Source organism: Tympanuchus pallidicinctus, unplaced genomic scaffold (assembly GCF_026119805.1).
Source record: "Tympanuchus pallidicinctus isolate F22 unplaced genomic scaffold, pur_lepc_1.0 scaffold16, whole genome shotgun sequence".
NCBI classification, from domain to species: domain Eukaryota; kingdom Metazoa; phylum Chordata; class Aves; order Galliformes; family Phasianidae; genus Tympanuchus; species Tympanuchus pallidicinctus.
Window position 1 is genome coordinate 27,876,701 of NW_026294679.1, and position 21,572 is coordinate 27,898,272.

General features: G+C 38.7%; 1 protein-coding gene across 3 annotated transcripts in view; it reads left to right on the top strand.

The window, feature by feature from the left end:
* The window catches only part of CCSER2 (coiled-coil serine rich protein 2), a 70,935-nt gene extending 50,511 nt beyond the window's left edge, over positions 1 to 20,424 (top strand). For 2 of the 3 annotated variants that reach the window (XM_052677972.1, XM_052677971.1), the window contains exon 10: positions 15,170 to 20,424. In XM_052677972.1, the coding sequence (XP_052533932.1) occupies positions 15,170 to 15,991 (822 nt within the window). In that variant the 3' untranslated portion in view covers positions 15,992 to 20,424. Of the gene's footprint in view, positions 1 to 5,364; positions 5,450 to 15,169 lie in introns of all 3 variants that reach the window. The other variant, XM_052677973.1, reaches the window with a different exon arrangement.
* Positions 20,425 to 21,572: the final 1,148 nt, after the last annotated feature.

Consider the following 21,572-nt stretch of genomic DNA (forward strand, 5'->3'; position numbering starts at 1 on the left):
CCATCAGCTGCAAAACAACAATATGTAACAGAATATTATCAGGACGGTTCAACCTCTACTGCCTGTGATTTCATGGGCCACCATAATGAAATAGGAGATAATACTTTCAGAGCAGCCCTGGCAGTATTACTAATACACTTTGTTGGTAGCACAGAAAGTAAGTGGACTATGTAGTTACGTTGTACATCTGCTTCTTGCTTTGTTAAATTAACACTGTTACACTGTGTAACACGCAGGCACTTGCCCAGAAGTGGGCTGTTAAAGCTCTCATGAATGATTTTTGTTTAGTGAAAAACTACCATGTGGAACTTAATGTATACTTTCAAAGTTATCATTGCATGCCAGGGTTAATTATTTGCATCTTCCTGCTGCTGGGCTAGCAAAAGGCAACTGATGCAAGAACATTTGGTTTACATTGATGCTTAAAGTATGTTGTATGATTCTTTATGATGTGTTCTTGTAACAACTGAGGCAACTGGTAATGCTAGGTGAGACAGCAAAGATCATCTTATTAATGCTCAAAACCTCCAGACATGGATCTTTCCTGCATTTTTTCTGTGCAGTAGGAAAAATTTCTCTTAATAGTAGTAGCTTTGAATATTGGTGTACCCATGGAAAAAGAGTTGCACTATTTGGCTGATAGCCTAAGACTACTAAAACAGGAGTAGCTTAGAAATTTTTCTCTTCTCCCACTGTGGCAGAAGCATGTTATAGAATCATGAAGCTTGGAAAAGACCATTAAGGTCATCTTGTCCAACCATTAACCCATGTCCTCTAGCTGTATCTCTCAGTTCCATATCTACCTTTTTCTTGAAGACCTCCAGGAGTGGTGACTCCATCACCTTCCTGGGCAGCCTGTGCCAATGCATCACCATTTTTTTTCTGAGAATAGAATGTTCTTAATATCCAATTTGAACCTCCCCCTGTTGCAACATAAGGCCATTACCTCTCATCCTATTGTTAGTTACCTGGAAAAGGATGCTAACCCCCTTTTGTACCCCTCTTCCCTGAGCCTCTTTGTCTCCAGACTGAAACAGTCCCAGTTTCCTCAGTCGCTCCCCATAATGCCTGTGCTCCAGACCCTTCTCTGGACACACTCCATGGCCCAATGTCTTTCTTGTAGTGAAGAGCCCAAAACTGAACATCAATACTCAAGGTATGGCCTCGCCAAAGCTGAGTACAGGGTGACGATCCCTCTTGCGCTGGCTGCACTGTTTCTGATACAAGCCGTGGTGCTGTCGGCCTTTGTGGCCACCTGGGCACACAGCTGGCTTATGTTCAGTTGGCTGTCAGCGAACACCCCCAGATCCTTGTCCTCTCTGCGACTTGTCAGTCACTCTGAACTCATGCCTGGTAGCAATGTATGAGGTTGTGAGCAAAGTGCACGACCCAGCACCTGATCCTGTTAATGCTCACACAGTTGCTTCTGCCCAGCTAGCCAGCTTGTCCAGATGACTCTGTAGGGCCTTCCTACCCCCAGGCAGATCAATATTTCCTCCTAATTTGGTGTTATCTGCAAACTTCCTGGGGGTGTGCTCAGTGCCCTCATCCAGGTCATCAATAAAGGTAGAGGCCAGACCCCAGTACTGACCCGTGGGGCACACCACTCATAACCAGTCACTGGCTGCATTTAACTCCATCCGTCACCACTCTTTGGGCCCAGCCTTCCAACCAGCTCTTTACTCAGCAAGGAGTGTATCTGTCTAAGCTGTGGCCTGTCAGGTTCCCCAGGAGAATACTGTGGGAGACAGTGCCAGAGGCTTTGCTGAAGTCTAGTTATACTACGTGAACAGCCTTTCTCTCATCCACCAGGCAGGCTACCTGGTCATAGGAGATGAGGCTGGTCAAGCAGGACCTGCTTTCATGAACCTGTGCTGCCTAGACCTGATTTCCTGGTTATGCTGCATTTCCTTTTATTCATGTGATGGGTTATTCCAAGGTTCAGGTCTCTTTATAGCGCTGGAAAAGTCTGGTGGTGATATTTTTATATTTTTATAAGGGTTTTTTTTTAGTATTTTTTACTAAAATTTAAGAACAACAACAACAAACAGATTTCCCAGTGCATTTTGGTTTAAAACTTCACAAAGCTTTTAGCAACAATGGTACAATTTGTCAGGATCTATGGAAGCCGTTCATCTTGTTCTGGTTTGTGTGGACTTTGTTTTGGTGGATAGTTAACACTCTGAGTCACTTTTCTACTTTTCTTATAGGATGGTTTTACTGTTTTTGTTTGCTTGTTTGTGGGTTTTTGTTTTTCTGCTGTTTCACTGGTTCAATATCTGGGGAATGAGAGGAATGGGATTCAAGTTCAGTGCCTTGATGCACATAATAGCTGAGAGGGGAGGATCTGTTGAGGCTTCTGCCTAGCATTGAGGTGCAGGTGGGAAGCCTTGTATCACAGCTGCAGAACCTTGAAAAATCCAAACATCTTTAAGTTTATTTTTTAAAATAAAAACGTAGGTAAGTAATATTCTCATCTTTTAATTCTGCTATTGCTTGCTTATTGGTTTTAGAGACTTTCTGATAACTAAGCTATTTATTAAGAAACTGCAGTTTTCTGCGTACGTTAAGTATGTTCTATAATCTGAAGAGACATACTTATTAGTGTGTATATGCTTATTTTTCTTGGGCATCCGAGAAAAATCCATTGTGTATTTGGCTAACAGAGAGAGATGAGTATGAGGCTTTTTTAAAAAAAGAAAAAGCTTTGTAAATTGCTTTGCTGGAGTCTTGTACACTATTAAAAGAAAAGCCATCTTTTCCTAAGTCAGACTTAATGTCAGATAACTATCTCTTAATGTAATTTATGTAGAGGATCAGTATAATATTTATCACTTGTAAAATCAACGCAAGTTATAATACATTAATAAATCTCCAGCACTGTATTTCCTGTTCCCTATTTGATTCCATTGATGTTGATTTTTAATTACTTTCTTTTGATGTACAATTAGACAATGCTTTTGATTTTTACGAAGGAGAAATTCAGCTTTTGTTTGAGACTTGTCCATATGGAGCAATGTAAACTTTGAAGTCTGCTGCCAGAGTAATAACTAGGTCTGCTTCTTAACTTATAAGATGTTCCTTGGCATTTCTGAGAGGGGAACTGAGCCATGCCTGGAGAGCAGTTCAGTCTAGCAGGCAAGACACTGAAACAAGTTAATTGCCCATTCTCCATTTACTTCAGTCAACCAATAATGATTAAATACCACGAAGAGTTACTGAGCAGACTGTATTTAGGGCTGTTCTTTGAAGTGTTAATATGGATGCCTAAAAGGTACTGAAATGTATCAAGACATCTAAATATTTCGTCACTTTTACAATAGTATCATAGCTATTAAGTAGCTCAGCTGGCTTGCTCTTAATCTCTCATTTTAGAGAGTGGAAGGAAGAGGGTATAAAACTTTAGCCACTCTTCCTAATTTAATACATTAAAATATCAAAAAAGTCTGGGGAGGAAAAAAAAAATACAACAAAACAAAACTAAACAATCAAAAAACAAACAAACCAACAACAGCAAAAAACCACGTTGCCAACCTGAACAGTTCTTTACAAGATGAAACCGGTGAAACTGGCCTTTTTACTGTCTGGAGCCTGGACTATATTTAGAGAATGGAAGTCATTTTCTATTGTTCCTCCATGCTGACATAATGTAGGATGCAATGTGAGCAAACTGTATACAGATGGCCTGAAAAATGTGGTGTTTTGTACAGTGCTGCGGATATCCAAAGCTTTTCTTCATGTCTCATCAGTCAGGGATCAATTTGTCTTGTGCCTAGGAATATTTGTTTTTTAATACTAGTCTTGGTGCATTATCTTATGTTGTTTTGTCATACTGCTAAAGCTGGGAGCGTTCTTTCATGCAGTAGTCTAAAAATTGTGTGAACCCTAATGGCTACTGAGAGCAGACTGTGAGGACATGTGAGAAGTAATCAGTATCTCCATCGAGAGTTTATCAGATGACAATGAACTTTTTCCTGGTGATTTCTCTTAAGTAATTGTTACAACTCTTCTTCTGAAGAAGAATGAAGGAGTCTTCTCTACTCTGTCTTTGTTTTCTGTTCTAGTTCAAGAGTATTCTACCTGGCAAGTTCCATGACTTGATTTAGAAGGATATGTTAAATTACATCTTAACAGTAATGAAACTTGGAATAATGATGTATGAAGTCTAACTAGATGTAGAAAAGTGGTGGGTCAGGGAAATGTTTAAACTTGCACTAGGATTAAAAAAAAAAAAAAAAAAAAAAAAAAAAAAGGACTGTTTATTTGTAGAAATCATATAGTACTTAATAAACTTTGAAAAGAATCATGGAAATACTATTTCTCAACCATGGCAGTGAGATGTGCAACAGGCTAGCAGAGAAACTAGAGGGCAGGGGCAAACCATTGTTCTGGTTCTTTTGATAGAGATGTTTGTTTAGGTATGAAATTCCCGCTATCTGAAGAAATAGCTGCAAATGGTTGCTGTTGCTGTCTGCTGGTTACCGGTAGCTGGAAGCAAGGAAAGGCCTTACTCTTGGAAGCAGTGTTCCAGAACCCTTGGTAACAGATTTTCCACTGGTAAACAGTGAAGGGGCTGTAAAGACTTAAAGCTGACTTGCTGGAATGGAACATTAAGAGTATCCAATTTGAGAGGGCAACCTGGATAGGCATTTTTTAAAGGCCTGGGTAGAGAGAAAAATATACACATGAAGTTACTTTTTCCTCTTGTCAATTCTGTGATGATCTGAAACATCTGATAGGCAAACCTGCAAGTAATCAACATACACAGTCACAGTTTTCTGATCCTGTAGTAGGGGGCTCAAGCTCCTAAAGCAAAGTGCAAGGCAAGCAGGTCAGTGTCATGCCTCCTCTTTCACAATCAGTAATGCTATCAAAAGATGGGCTCAAAAGCATTGGGATTTATTGGACATTTTTTTTCTGATAAAGTCTTTTTAATTATAAACTGTTTGGTTTTCTAGAGGATCAGTGTTGTTAGCCAGTGTACTAATTAGTAAGGCATTTAAGAAACATATTGAAACCTGTAAAAATAAAAATTTTAGCATGCATTTTCAACGTGAAAAGTTCAGCTACTGTATTTCTTCCTGGAAAAAAAAACAACCAACTTGAACAGATTTGTGTGCATATGTAACGAATAAAAATGGAGGTGTATTACAAGAGTTCTGGCTTGGTTAGGGTGTCACAATGCCATCACGTCCTGTGGACTTGAGTAAAATCTCACATTTACCTCAACAAAGTAGAAAAATTGGTAAATATATTGATGCCTTTCTGGGGGAAAACGGAAAAGAATGGTGTGGCTTTTTGGTGTCTTGTTTTTCCCTGTTCTCTTTTTTTATTATACTTCTCCCCCTCTCTCTTTCTGCACAGGGTGGGTATTCTGCTCCCTCCTTCTCTCCCTGGCAGGGCTCATTCCAGGGCATCCCTCGGACTGTTCCACCGCACCGCAGACAGAGTGAGTCTGTACTTCTCACTCATCTCCCTCACCGTGTTCCAGTAGAAGCTTCCCTTTGCACGCACTGTTCATCTTGTAGTATCCTCCTTTCTCAGGCAGATTTACAGGCATACACAACAGTCTGTGGCTAACCAAAATGCTTCCTTCAGCCAGCGTATCAGCAGCTACAACTTAGAGCTTTGTAACGGTTACTGAATGCTGATCCACTTCAGCAGATCTTCAGGCAAACCGGAGTAGTCCCATGTTCCCAGTCTTGGTCTTGTCTTAACATAAATCTTGCTTGCTGCATTTTCCCTTTGTTTTTCATGGCCGTAATATACTATCCCATTTGCATTTGTTCTGTTTGCCCATAAGTCTGCATGTATGCGTATGTGGATGTATTTACATGAATATGTTGTGGACGTACATAAAAAGATATTGGTGACAGTGTAGTTGTCATTGCCTCTCACAATAATTTTTCTTAACTTTTCAGAATGGCTTTCCTGAAACTAGTATTTTTTTTCTCCTTATGTTTCTTGTAAAAATACTTCTAATACATTGAAGTGGCTGTTGCAAGACTTGCATGATTTGCTAACGTTGCTTTTGTGCTAGCTAAAGTGTGGGCTGATATAAGATGCTTTTGTTCTCTTGGCTTGGATCTGCAAAACAAAGACAATTGCTGATTTTAAAAATATGCACTTACGTAGATGTAGAGAAATGGTAAGTCTTATTTTGTGCTTTGGATTGCATTGTATACAGATAATTGTTCAAAGAAATATAACTAGTTAATAAAGCAAAGTTATATTTTTTAAATTCACTGTAATTTGAAAATTACAGTGTTTGTTTAGCAATGTCCAAGAGTGTATTTGGATGGGAAATGCAGTATAATTTTGGAAAAAGTAAGATTTCCAGGGCTGGTGGAGATCTGAAGAGTAAGCTTACATTTATTTCAGTTTGAAATAATCCTGACAATTATTTCAACTGTAAGAAAAGAAAATCTTGTAAGATATCTCAAATTGTATTTCAAATACTCTCTTGACGTTTGTGACAATATTCATTTAATCAACTCACCAGGAATGCACTTCCTGTTCCATAGGCTATTCTCTTTGCAATAGAAGGTTATGCTTTGTGTGTTTGCCTGTGTGTAAATGTAGTGAATGTAGAGCTCCCAACGCTGATCATCACGTGTTCTGTTTCTGGCTAGAGGTTAACAGTAGCACATCATGGCTTGTGTGCTGCCATATCAGCAGGGAATTGAAGTTTGAAAAGATTGGTCTTAAATCTGAGGAGCATGTACATACCACAGTTCTGGAACTTAATAATCATAGAGCCAGAATTGACGGCAGTAACTGAGCTCCCAGATATGCACCTCTGTGTCATGTCATTTTTCTACTTTCTTAGTGGTTCTGAGCTCCTGCTTTTTTTCCACCCACTGCAGCAGCCTCTTATTCAAGGATTCCACAGTGAACTTCCATTGCTAAAGCTGGTTGGATTTTAAGTATACATCCTACACATTAGATTCTATAAATGAATAGTTACTGGAGTTATCACTAGCATCTTTGCTAGTGATGAATCCTCCATACTAGGTTTCCTTTTGGTTCAGACAGATTTTAGGTCTTCTGTCTTTAGTAAGGAATGCCAAAGGGAGGGAATTGAGGCAAGATGTGAGCTGGGTATCGCCACTGAGAAGAAAAAAAAAAAGCAGTTCTTTTGCAATAATATTGAGATGGTGATGGGAACACAAAGGAGTGTTTTGGCAGTGTTTTTCATCCAGAGATAATTGGAATTTAGCCTTTTGCATAGATTATGCACAAACTTGAAAACTGGAATGTGGGAGGTTCTGTCCAAACATCAGGAAGCACTTCCTTATTGTACTGGTAGTGGAGCAGGTAGTGGCACAGGCTTCTCCTTGGTGGTCTTCAGAAGCCTCCTGGACGTATCCCTGGGCACCCTGCTCTGGAGGTCCCTGCTGTAGCCAGAGTTGGGCCAGCATCCAGAGGGCCCTGCCAACCTCAACCACTGTGAGATTCAGGATCCCAAACTTAAGACAGCACTTGTGAATGATGCAAGTATTTGCAGTGTTATGGACACATGATAGCTACTTAGAAACACTGTAGATCAAGAATGTAAGTCTGTAAACCAGTCATATATAGTTGTTTGATATAATTTTACTTAATTTTATGGCTGCTGGACTGCTAATTATAGAATCATAGAATGGCCTGGGTTGAAAAGGACCACAACGATCATCTAGTTTGTGCAGGGTCGTCAGCCACCACACCAGGCTTCCCAGAGCCACATGCAGCCTAGCCTTGAATGGGGCATCCACAACCTCCTTGGGCAACCTGTTCCAATGCGTCTCCACCCTCTGTGTGGAAAAACTTCCTCCTAATATCTAACCTAAACCTCCCCTGTGTCGGTTTAAAACTATTCCCCCTGGTGCTATCACTATCCATCCTCATAAATAGCCGTTTCCCCTTCTGTTTATACACTCCCTTCAAGTACTGGAAGGCCATAATGAGGTCTTCCCAGAGCCTTCTCTTCTCCAAGCTAAACAGGCCTTTTCTTATAGGAGAGCTGCTCCAGCCCTCTGATCATCTCAGTGCCCTCCTCTGGCCCCGCTCCAAGAGCTCCACATCCTTCCTGTACTGGGGGCCCCAGGCCTGGACACAGCACTGCAGATGGGGCCTCACAAGAGCTGAGTAGAGGGGGACGATCACCTCCCTCTCCCTGCTGGCCACCCCTTTTTTAATGCCCAGAACTCAGTTGGCCTTCTGGGCTGCAGGCGCACACTGCTGGCTCATGTCCAGCTTCTCATCCTCCAGGACCCCAAGTCCTTCTCTGCAGTGCTGCTCTCAAGGAGATCTTCCCCTCCATTTGTATAAATACCTGGGATTGCCCTGACTCAAGTGCAGCACCCTGCTCTTGGCTTTCTTGAACCTCATTAGGTTTTCATAAACCCACTTCTCCAGCCTGTCCAGGTTCCTCTGGCTTCCCTTCCTTCCTTCTAATGTTTCGGCTGCACCACTCAGCTCGGTGTCATCTGCAAACTTGCTGAGGGTGCACTTGATGCCATTGTCTGTGTCATTGATGAAGGTGTTGAAGAACACCAGTCCCAAGGCTGACCCCTGTGGGACACCGCTTGTGAGCAGTCTCTGCTGATCACATGTGCCCCTGCTGTCAAATATTATAATACTTTTGTGCATATGCTTCTTCTGTAAGCACTGATTTCAAGGTTGGTGTGCTTGCAGCCCAATTTGCCCTAAGATCCATCCATTCGAGGGTTTGTTATTTATTTATTTTTTTCCATGCTTTGGAATTATGTGCATGTTTTGTACTTCAAAGGAGAAGAGTTTTTGTAATATTTTGTTGCTTCAGCAGCCTTGGAGACGATTCAACATTCCATATTTCATAAACGCTTTCCCAGTAGCGTGTGGATTTCTTTTTAAGAATGAAACTGGTTTTGTTATTCCAGGTGTGCTGAACTTGATTCGTATATATATATGTATATAGGATATAATTTGATGACATAGCAAACTTTCTCCAATACCATTCAAAACTTTCCTATTTGTATCCTGGAGTTTTAACAATGCATCTCTAGAAATACTACATTTTCAATAAGCCAACTATAAATTGTTACAATATAAGAATATAATACCAGTGTATCTCAGCACCTACCTACATTTTCCTTTCAGAATAGAGATGAAAGCTGTTCTTTTGCTCACCTGAAGCTCTGCAGTTGTCTACATTTGTTTACTAAGCACTTCATGGGAAAAGTATTTAGAGTTTTTGTATATAAGAATTACAAATAAAGGTAACAAAAGTAGTTCCAACAGAATTTCCACTATAAATACATGAATTTCCTGACCAATTTAGGTTCTTGCGATGTCTTCATATTAACAGAACAAATTTGCTTCAGAAAATTAACTTGGAAGTTCTAAGAGTGATAAATTATTACAGATGTCCTGGAAAGACATTATTGTCCTTTATGCTCTCACAACACAACTAAATACATACAGTGTGCAGTTACACAGCCATACTTTTCTGTTAGTTGCCCATATATCTGAATCTGTGGACAAAAAGCCTGCCTTGATGTACTATATTATTTTCAGCAGTTCTTTTTTTTAGAAAGTTCTGTTTATACATGCACTATGCAGAAGAGTCCATGCTATGCCATATTATTATTTTATTCCCTCACACAGTGGTGAATGATGGTCTGAAGAAAGGGGAGAGATTCGGTCTGTTATGTCTCATAGTCTGATGTCAAACTCCATCCTACCAAATGCTATTTTACGATGCTGGAACACAGATTTAATACAGCTAACTAGAAGAAAAAGAAAGGGGAAAAAAAATCAAAATATTAACAAATGCTACAGATTTAAGGTGTGAAATCTTGATTGTAGAAAGTGACAGCTTCTCCACGTAGCCTTCCAGCAAGGCTGCATTTTCAAATGGAGGTGTGTGAAATGACAGCTTATCCTGTGCAATGGCAAAGAGATGTGATGTCAGAAAATGAAGCATATATGTGGTGGACTTTGTGTTCCTCCCTGCTCCTTTTCCAAAAAGAAGACACGTTAGTTTGGAGTCTCTTCAGACTCATGAGTGAGTTGCAAGGAAGATGGATGCAGTCAACAAGGTTGCAATATGTAATGCAGTTTAACTTATGATGTTGTTTATTGTTAGGTATCTAGCATATATGTGTTTGGATGCAGGTATTTTTGATGTATGTGCTTATAATCATACACAAATGCTGGTTAATATTCTGAAGGGTATTTGAGGTGTAAGAGATTAAACGTGCTAAAGACTTGAAGTTAAAAGAACAGAGGTATTCCATGTGGATTTTGCTGTAAACATGGTTTGTGCTGCATTACTTAAACACTATTGCTGTCTTTATTTCTGGAAGATGGGTGAAAAACAAATGTGGGATGTGCTAATTGCAATTTAAATGATGAAAAGTTGCAGTTCTGTCATGGCAATTGCTCAATGTTTTGTCTTGGTCCTCTGACATCATTGTCCTTGTCTTTTTCTTGTCTCTGCTTTCCCATTATGCCATTGGCAAGGAGTTGAGAAGTTAGTCCATTACTTCTGTGATAAAGCGTGGTACAGTACAACTTCAGATTTCTTCCCATCTCCTCCTCACGCATTTTATTGTTGTTCTTTTGCCCTATGCATGATGCATGTCTATTGGAGATGTGCATGTGGTTTTTATTTCTCATTCCTTCATTTCCTTTGTTTCTCAAATTACTGCAGGGAGAAAATGTCTATATTTAGTTCTGCAGAGATACTGTATGGGTAGTTGAGATGGGTATTCAGATTGGAGAAACAGTAACCAAAGCAAAAATGAAGTGAATTTTAAAGTAGAGATAGTGCAGTGCCTGTAACTGTTATGACTGCATTGACATAACTGCTTATCAGTATAACATGCTTATTTACATCTTCATTAGTTTTGCATCGGAAAACTATCTCAGTGGTTCAATACCTTTATACTAATGATAAACCTATTCATGGATGTTGTTGGCATTTTTCAATAGATGATCAGAGAAACAAGGAAAAATCCCCGAGGCTGATGTGATAGGAACTCCAATTGAATGATCTTGATTGGTGCATCAATATATCCAAGCAGTTGAAGCTTTTGCCCCTACAGAAAATTCCTTTTCTTCGTCTTGCAGTGTGTTCACAAAGCATTTTGTCTGCTATACTTTCTGAGGAGAACTAGCTGTCCTCAGTTATGTGATACTAGAAATAAGTTTGAGCATCAAACTTTACATTCCAGGAACATCAGAAAGGAATGTAGGTGGTTTTGCCTCCCTGGATTTTTTTTCTTTGGACAAAAGAAGAAATCTTAGCATGACAGTCTCCACCAAGTCGTGGTCCATCTCCTTGAAATACTGTCTCGTGCATTTAAAGCAAGATAGGTGACAAATTTTTAGGAGTCCTATGAACTGAAGTATTATTCATAGGAGGGGAAATGCTTTGTTATCTTTTAATTCTTCCTCCTTGTGGCAGATTTCACCAAGCAGCGTTCTACTGGCTTTTAGACTAATAGCTTAGTCATAATTTGTTAAAACCTCATGAACAGGAACTTGCATGTTTTGGAAGTGGTTTTCTACTTTCATTGCCATCTTAGATATGTAGCAACTTGAGATAATCTGTATTTCTGGTAACTGACCAGACTTTGAGTAAGTGGAAATATGAAGTTAGGAAATAGTGCAGTATTTAAAAAAAAAACTTTGCAAAAATGATATAATATCTTTAGTGCCATCTTTGTAATTTTGGGCACATACCTGTCTTCTGTTTGAATTATGAACCTCATGGATCTTATGTTGCTTGTACCCTTTCAGATTATGAAAGGTAACAAGGGAGGGATGTATTTGGCTATTTTTCTACATAAAGCATTAATGCAAAATAGTCCAAATTAAAAACTCTAAATAATACCTATTCTACTGTCAAAAACCTTGAAATAACAGCATTATCAAAGGCTTGTTTCTCTGTTGTTTCTATTAACTTTCTTTTTCAGCAAGTTAATTTTTTTCTGATTAGTATAACTAGCATAATTAATTTCTAAGTTAGGATTTGTAGTGTCAGGAAAAATTTGCATTTTTTAAGACTGGCATTTAGAAGCCCTTTCCAGGAGAAAGGAAAGGTTTTGGTGTTGTGTACATATTTGAACTCGACATAATATTACTTGCTATAAACATAACTTTTTTTTCTTCATTAGATGAGAAAATCAGTTATTTAAGTATTTGTACAGTAATAATATGTGCTTTGCTTTGATTTCTGTGCACATTTTTAGCAGTTTTGTTTTTGTAGGTGTGCTCTCAAAACAATAAGCCAGTTTGGCTAACATCTCATAAGCTGGAAGGATAATAATTTCTGTAACCCATTACAGAAACTCTGAAAAACAGCATTAATATCTGTAGGATTTCTTAAACAAAGCTGTAACTTTTAGAATTTAGAATTACTTCTTGTTTTAGTACTTCCTGTAAGATTGCTTGATTAAGAAGGATGGTTTTGCATTTGACAGCACTCAGAAAAAATAGGTTGTTATGGAAAAGTACATTGATTCTAGACTGTTCAACGTGTTTCTCACTTCACGTATTGATGTCACTGGTCCAACTTAGATGTTGCCTTTTCTTACAAGGACTGGTGTATTTTATGTGGAAAAAGGTGGCTAGCAAATTGGAATTTGATCAAAGCACCTCAGTATTTCTCTCATTACCATTAATTTTTCTCATTATGATGACTGAGGATTCTGTTTGCAGTAGAAATATTACAAGATGAAAGATGAAAATCTAAAGAATCCTGGAACGTGCTCTTGTTTTAGAAACATTATAGAATTTTAGCGTGCATTGATATCATTATAGTCTCTGCTAAACCTGAAAAGAAGAAAAAGACTGAATGAATAATGTTTCACATTTTGAAGCTGAGAATAATAATTCAAGAGAGTGCCTGAAGAGAGTTGTACTCAAATCCCTTAGGACAAATGTTGCTTCTATTATGCTGACTGTATTTTACTTGTAAGCAAATGCATTAAACATGTTGACTATGTGCATACACACTATAATTTAGTCAGGATTCAAGTAGTTTCAGCAAATTTCATGGATAGGACTAGCTTGTTGCAGTTGAGTTCCTTTATAAAGAAGATGAGAAAATCACCCAAACTTGAAGCTTGTTAAAAAGTATAGTTTAAGTTCTAATTGGTTTTGGGGTTTGCCATGCATTGCAGGCTTCAGTAATTCTTCCAAGACCTGTGTGCAGGTTTAAGGTTTAGTTTGTGTTTGTACACGTTAAGGTCTTTTTACAGGAAGGAACAAAGAAAACATACAAATGATAGAATTGTGGAATCACGGAGCAGCTCAGGTTGGAAGGGACATCAGAGATCATGTAGTTTCAACACACTGCCATGGACAGAGTTGTCAGGTTTGAATGTGCTGCAGAATTTCTCAGTGGTTCAGACAGTGAGGTCACCTCAGACATGGAATAGCTATAATTTTTCTTTTTTTTCCCCTTTTTTTCTGATTTCTGTGTTTCTGTCTCCTAACCGCTACCAGTGCAGCAATCGCAGTAGCCACAATGCAGTTCATAGCCAAAGGTGGAAGAAGTATGAGAGAGAAGTGTGTCAGATTCGCACTGGACTGGGAGACACAGCAGGGTTCATGCAGTGTGTGGAGGCTGCAGCAGACTGTAGCTAAAGCCAATTGATATACAAGGGAAAAGGCCGTGCCAGCCACCTGAGCGAGCTTCTCTCATTCACAGGCACTGCTGGTGAATATTAGCATGGTTATTTATTATGGATGAAAAGTATCAGGAGGGATACTGACTGAATTGTAGATCCCCAGAGCTTACCCTGTGCATAACATTTTCTCTACATAGTCAGATGGGAATCTGAGGTAGACAGAGGAAAGAAGGATATGCAGCAAAACTGTGAAGTAATAGGAGAGCTGTGGTGTATCTATTTGGTGGAGACAAAACCTGCTTATTCATACGTTTCAGAGCCTGATGAAGAAACTCCGAATTCTCACAGTGATTTGCCCTCCACAGGTATTTTCTTGACACTTGGTAGTTGGAAGCAAGCTTAAACTTTACACCTTACACCTTAATTTAAATTGAAGCACTGCTGTTATCCATAAAAATGACCTGTCCTTCTTGGACTTCACTTTCTGATCCAGAAGAAGTACTGGCAATTTTCTTGTCCAGTACTAAAATGTCTCTTCTGGCAAAATACAACGTCTTTGTTATTTTTCTCTCTTTGGTTATTAGCGTAGCACTATGTGATCTCTAGCTTAACATGTACTTTGTTATACTATTTTGTTGAAGATCATTTCTATACCAGCCCATCTGAATTCACTTCAAGATCAAGCAGTTTGCTGCATCTATTCTGTAACCTAATTATAGCATACCTGTATCCAATTTTCTGGCATCAGTTATGCAAAGAAAATGTGCTGTAAATTCGTTTACTTCCCCTCCTTTGTGCTTGCTTAGTCCCCAGCAGTGGTATTTTGTGAACTTCTGCTGCCCTTGGGCTGTCCTCTCCCTGTCCCGGATTTCACCCAGCAAAGGGGCTTATCTCTATTCATGAGGAAAGAAAGATGCAGTGTCAGAAAACTGGGTGAGAACTGTAAAGGGACACCTTCCTCATGTTTATAGCTATGTAGTATAATTCTCTGGACTTCACTGGGTTTGTTGTTTCTGCTTACTGTTCTGCATGTGAAGGAAATCAGAAGTAAACCACTGTCCAGTACAGGGAAACCTTAATGCAAATGAATATATTTTATATAAGCTCTGTTCCTGTGTGTACAGTATGTAGCAATGATGGAAGCTTTGGGGTAGCTAATTTGAGTACACAGTGTATAGAAGCTAGAAGATGGATAGTCTGATAGCTGTTGCATTTGTTTAAGGATTTCAAATCAGAATTTAAACAGTATTTTTGTGTTGTTGTTAGGATGTCCTGCAGACTTAAGGTAAAACCATCAACCAAATCTTTTTATGTCTCTTACTTTATACTTTTTTTTTTTTTTGTCGTTATTGTTATGTATTCCAGTACTGGTTTAACTTTTTCCACCTAAGTTACAAATCACATTTGTTCATGTCCCATAAACCATCCTATTTTACCAAAGTAAAATGTTTTACTTTTATAAAAGATATACAGCTGTTACCAAGCATCCAATTAGCATACTTGGGGTTCAGAGCGTTATCTGGTGCTTTCTTTGCCTAACATATTACTGCATTCTTTTCTTTTTACAGCCTCAAGTACTACAGCCTTCCAGCAGCCTTCCCAGTTCCACAGACCTCGTCCAGGGAAAACTAATAAAAATGCCACATATCGAGGCCCCCAGTGAATATTCTAAACATGGTGTGCATGAAAATGGCAATCATCAGAATCAAAATGCTGCAAATATATCTCTGAGAAATAGCCTGAATAACGTAAACACTTCAGTGAACACACAATTAAGCATAAAAGATGAGAATACGTTGCATTTGGAAAATGTGAAAAATAAATATACTGAAGATCCTGGGGAGGTGGCTAGTGATAAAAAAGGTATGTTACTATCATGTTCTCGTCTTCAGACCTCTACACGAATTGATGCTAGAGAGGTGCGGACTGAGGTAGCCGTGAAAGGTCAATCCTCGTTCATGTACCAGGCTTCTCGGCCAAAGACTTCAAGAATTGCAAAGCCCCCAACTGCTTTAGTGCCTCCTACAATGGCCGTACTCGCAAGGTCTGCAAATCATTCCTCTGCTTCCAAGGAACCTGAGCTTCTACCATCAAGTAGTTCGACTCAACTACAGCCAACGTCTGGTCCAGAGGACCTGAAGGGTAAACAGAGTCAGAAAGCGTCCAAACTTCGCCCACCAACTATATCCTTTGTTAAATCTAAGCAAGTGAGCAATCAGAAATCCACGTCGGTGTCTCAAGAGCCTCAAAGCACCAGTCTGAAAACTAACATCCCAAAGCCACAAGTGCAGAGAAAGGAAAATGTGCAAACACAGAACACCGCTTTGCATTCTGGGGACAGTTTGCCCTCTAGTCGGCAGTCCCGCCTCCCTAAGCCAAAGACACATTGAGGACATACCTACGTCTCGTTGGGTGATGTCACATGTTAAATTGCTTCCTCTGTATTGACGGCCATTGAGGCTGTTTCATCTACAGCCTGAGTGAATAGCAAAAAGAGCGTTTTCCTTTAGTGTTTGCATATTCTGTTTTTTTGTTCTGAAGCTCACGTTACGAGCTGTGCAGCAGTTCTTGAGAGTGTTAAATTATATTGTAATTCTGTATTAATTGTATTGCACAGTGATCTCGGTACTGAAGCCTGGTGGCCGTGAATACCAGAATGCTGCACTATGTATTCCAGGAGGGCAGAAATGATATCTTACCTCTGTTAACTTGAGTAATTAGACAATGAAATTACTATTCAGTTAAACTTCTTGGTTCTTATTCAGTTTAACTACTTGGTTCTGAGGACTCGTTAGGTTAGAGTGGTAGAAAGTTAGAATTATTAGCAGATGTTTTATTGGCCATAATTCTGACTCTGTATTTCAGAGGCCTATGCAAAAATCCTCGTATTTATCATTATCTGAAGACTGACATATTTAATGTTATTTAATCGGATGGGTTGAGTGGTTTGTGTTGTTTTTGCTGTAATCTGAAGTTGCTCTGTTCTTTATTTATCTAGTTTTCACTCTTCACAGACAACAGGTTTCACATGGTGAAATGGATCTTCTCTCTTAAACAGCATCATTTGTTAAGATATTGTGGTATGTTTTTATTGTGTAATAGGCACATTACTGGGTAGATTCTCAAAATGTAGTGCTAAGGATATTTGTGCAAAACCTTGCAATGCAGGCTCTTATGAATTGGTAAGTAAGGAGCCCAGGGGAATTAGGGGTCCATAACACCTATGTTGAGGTTGCACAACAGGCATTTTAATGGATATATTTTAACTTTTATTGTACTGTTTGTATTTATTGATTTCTGTTTAATATTGAAAGACTCTGAAGTACCTGACTTGAAACGTTTGCACAAATTTTGCCATATGTGTAAGGATTTGAAACTATTTTACGTAATAAAACTTGTATTAAAAAAGCAACTATTTTTAAATAATAATAAATTAACCCAATTTATTTGTCCTTATCGAGAGCTGGTACTCTAAGAGTTTTTCAGAGATGTGCATTTTGTTTTGGGAGTTTTTCTGTAAATTTTTTTTTTCTGTAATTACTCAAGAAGTGCATGATAACTGGCAAGGAGCATTTGGGGGGAAATAAAAAAGGAAAATCAACATTCTTCGGCTTTATAGGGTAAGTTTTTTTTTTTTTTTTTTTTTTGTTATTTTTTTTTTAAAGTGATGTGGAAATGTGCCCATCATGGTGCAACTTGGGACCATAACACATGAGCTGTGAGTTGAATATATGCATATCCAGTCACGTGTTCTGGAAACTTAATGTGATGTCCCATCTGCTTTTCTCCTCTTTCCCTTCACTGAATAGTAGATGTTAATGTTTTGGGGTTGGTTTTTTTTTTTTCTATTCTTGAGTTGTTTTTAAGATAAGCAGCAGAAGGCTGTTACAGTTCACTTAAGATCTGTTTGTGTACAGCATATGATGACAGAAAAATGAAATATAGTAAAAGTTTGTTCTAGGCTTTGGCCTTAGGACATTGGCATATTGCAGTATTTTCTTTGAGAAAATGAAGTGAATGGGCATAGACATTTCATAAATATTTTCCACAATTACGTTGTGTTATATCAACCCTTCAACTCAGGATATCCTTATGGATACCTTGGTTGGATGGGTAAATGAAGAAAATGCATGCAATTTGAATTTCTTGGTACATAATGAGTGTCCCCCAAAGGTTTGGATTCATCGTGCTGTAAATTCTTCTAACTGTCAAAGTATAGAAAAATGAGAGGTTTGGAGGAGGAAGGAGTTAGGGGTGGCTTACATTCCAGAACTGCTTCTAAGAATCTGAAGTAAGAGGCCTACAGGACTTCCTGGTAATTGAAGGGGCTGTGTTGAGGATAATGTAACCTAGAAGGAATGAGTAACAGTAAGTGCTGTAGTTGATACAAGATGAAAATAGATGCAACTCAAGATGGCTGTTACAAATACTCTCCAGGGGGAAAAAAAAAAAGTTGCGGAGCATAGAATTAGATGGCCTTCAGTGTAAACGTGTACTTTTGATAATGATTTTTTGAATATTTCCCAAATGAGCTCCTGGCAGCTAACTTTGTTACTCAAGAGTTGAAAAACTGCCAAGGGAATGGTCAGGTTCCCAGTTTGTTTTCTGGTCCGTATAGATTTCTGCAGAAGGTTTTTATGTTCACTTTCCTTGAAGAGAGGCTGATTTTATTTTTGGTTGTATGTGTTTTTATGTAAAATAATAATAATAATAATAATAATTCTTTTCACTTAATCCAACTGATGGATATTTCACCATGAATTTTGTTGCTTTTTATTCTGGAATTGTCACCAGTCTGGTTTAGTGATGTTAAAGTTTGTATGTTTACATTTAAAAGAACAGACATCCATCTGACTGCACCTTTACTGAAAACTTGGGAACGAAGCAGAGAGATTACTAGGATTTTTGGAATACAGAAGGTGGCTCTTCATTTTATTTTTAGAATAACAAAAATACATTATTCGGTGGCTTTTCTTCCCTGTTAAAGGGGCGTAAATTGATTATACTTTTTGATGTTAATAAATAGCACTTCTCCTTTTTGTTCTGTTGAAGATTAGAGAGACATTGAGCTGGAGATACTGGGATTTGCTCACGGATGAGACAGGTGCTAGTCTGAATTGTTTGTATTCAGCTGCTAACCTCACATCCCTGTAAAGTAATTTAGGTCTTCTGACTTTCCCAGGAAAGGCTCTGTTGCATGTATAGTAAGTCCAGAGTATGAGCAAAGCCTGTCAGCAGATAGGCGAGGGGGAAGAGTAGCAGTGAAGTGAAGTTTGAAGGCTCACTTCGGTGAAGGATAGGAGTTGGGGGGGAGACAGGTAAGAGGGTGTTTGTACAGCTTGTAGAATGGGATTAAGTAAGTATTTTCGGGTAATTTATCTACCTTATGGAAGGTGCAGATATATAATCAGTACTTGTGCAGATTGTTCTAAATGCATAAATTATTTTATATCTTTAAATTTTTGGGTTTTTTTAGATTATTGCATTTTTTTAATGTCTTATTCTTTTGTGCAGTATTCACAGAAGTATTAGAACTACTGTTCAGTATGTGTGTACAGAGGCAATTACATGTTTTAACAAGTGAATAGACACAAAAGAAAAAACAGAATTGCACTTTAAATGAGCTTTATTGCTTGGAGTTGTGCCTAAAATAATCTAGATGCCTCCTGCTGTGTATGGCTTTTGTTTGAAACTAATTTCCCTGCTAGTATTACTGTTTCCAAGATATCTTCACATCACTTTCACAAAATTGATATGCACTCTAGCATGTTTGAAAATAGTCATGTAGTGTACTGAGTTTTTGTTGTGCAATGGCTTTAAATTTTCTGTGGAGTTTTAACACTGCTGAAGCAGCCAGTTACCTTCCGCTTCCCTGAAGCCAACACTTCATTTTGCCAATCTAGGCCAAAGGCAGCATTTTCTTAGGACTAGCATAGCCCTTCAAAAAAATTATGATCCCAGCATATCTTTTTGCTGGGGAGAAAAAAAAAGTGCAATACTGACTGTTAGAATTCCTGCAAATAATCACAAAAGCCCAGAAAATCCTAAATTGCACTGAATTTTTCATGTAGTTCTGAGAAAGGTGGGTTCTTTAGACTCACTGCTGTGAGAGTCGAAGTTAGACGTAGCAGCTAGACTGCACCATAGCTCAGTAAGATTTAATTCATCCTCGATCTAAATGCCCATGTGTTGTAATGATGCTGGAAAACTGGTTACCATTTGCGTGATTTACTTTGTTTGCATGTCACAACCATATGCACATCCTATTCTAAAATGTCATATTGGGTAGGTTGCATGTTGGGGGGGGAGAAGTATTTGTTTTTGCACAGCACATAATCCTCTTATTGTGGACATTTTCTTGCCATTCATAATGGCATTCTGTTCTTGAATTGGGCTTCCGTAACTATTCCTTATCTTGTTATAGTGGCTTTTTCTGAGCAGAGTGGATTTAGTACATGATTCTGGTGGTAGGCCTCAGTATAGTAATCTTAACAACACTATTGAGGAAATTCAGTCACTGTTGTGGGAAAGCTTCTAGCTGCCTACTCAACTATAAAAGCATCATAATAAAAAACAGTATAATTCCAGTGTCGATGAAATCTTAAATTCAGTACTAGCTAAAACAAGAGGTACCCTTGCTTGGTTGGTTTTGTTGGTTTTCTTTTTTTTTTTTTTTTTTTTTTTTTTTTTTTTTTTACCCAGGCCAGAGTAAATATTGTATATTGGGATTTGCTTGTAAAGTTGATTTAAAACCCTGTATGTAAAAATTCCTTCCTCAATGTTGCTCTAGTGAATAAAAATAAAAGTCATAATTCTAATCAGTCACTATTTCTCCTGACTGTTCACTTCATATATATATGTATTTAAATTGTCATTGAGTGTGCAGAATTATGCGATGGAAAGGGAGTGGTGGCAGTGGTGGGAGATTCTTTACGCTTACAATTGTTTTCTCACGAACTTGTCTTTCTTCAACAGACTTGCAGCTTTTTTCCTCTGGCTTAAATCTTGAGAGCAATTAAAAACAGACAAAAGGCATAGAAAAGCTATGAACAAGGACTGATGTGGTTAGTTTTTGAAGGTATGTTATTTCAATTCTAATGCACAGTTGAGGAGAGCAAATGGTCAAGTCGTAGTTTTATTGTGTAAACTAAATTGATCTCTTATGATAATAACTTTGAGTATGTTGCATATGGCTTCCAAGTTCAAGCATAAAATACAAATCTTCCTCATCTGAGGCCCATAAAGCTAGTCATGTACTGCTGGATCCTCCTCCCTTGTTTCTGCTGGGTTAGCCTGCTTTTCATTGCTTGATGAACAGCACTGTATTTTAGTGGTGTCTGATCCTATCTGTGTGATCGCCAGAAGATAAATAGCTGATGCAGTGACTGTTGTTAGCATACTTAAAAGCTGGAGTTCACATGGCTCTCCCATTCTTTCTTCCCTGCCATCTCCTATCCAGAGGCGTAGACCCTACAGCAGTGATGTGCTTGGCCTTAAAACAGTGTTCTACTCACACTGCAACAGATCTGCTGTGCTGTCATTGGGCATAACGCTATGTGTGAGAAGAAAGTGTTAGGTGATGACATTTCCCTCCTTTTGAAACCCAGAATCAACATCTTTGTCACCTTTGCTGGTACAGAAATGGCATTTTCATGAGTACACATGAATATTGCTGAACCACAAGACAAATTATTATTGACTGGTGAGGTCCCAGAAGACTGGAGGCTTGCCGACGTGACTCCCATTTACAAGAAAGGTCGTAAGGAGGATCCGGGGAACTACAGGCCTGTTAGCCTGACCTCGGTGCCAGGGAAGGTTATGGAGCAGATTGTCTTGAGGAAGATCATGAGGCATGTGCGGGGTGACCGGGGGATCAGGCCTAGCCAGCATGGGTTCGTGAAGGGCAGGTCCTGTTTGACCAACCTGATCTCCTTCTATGATCTAGTGACCCATCTGGTGGATGAGGGAAAG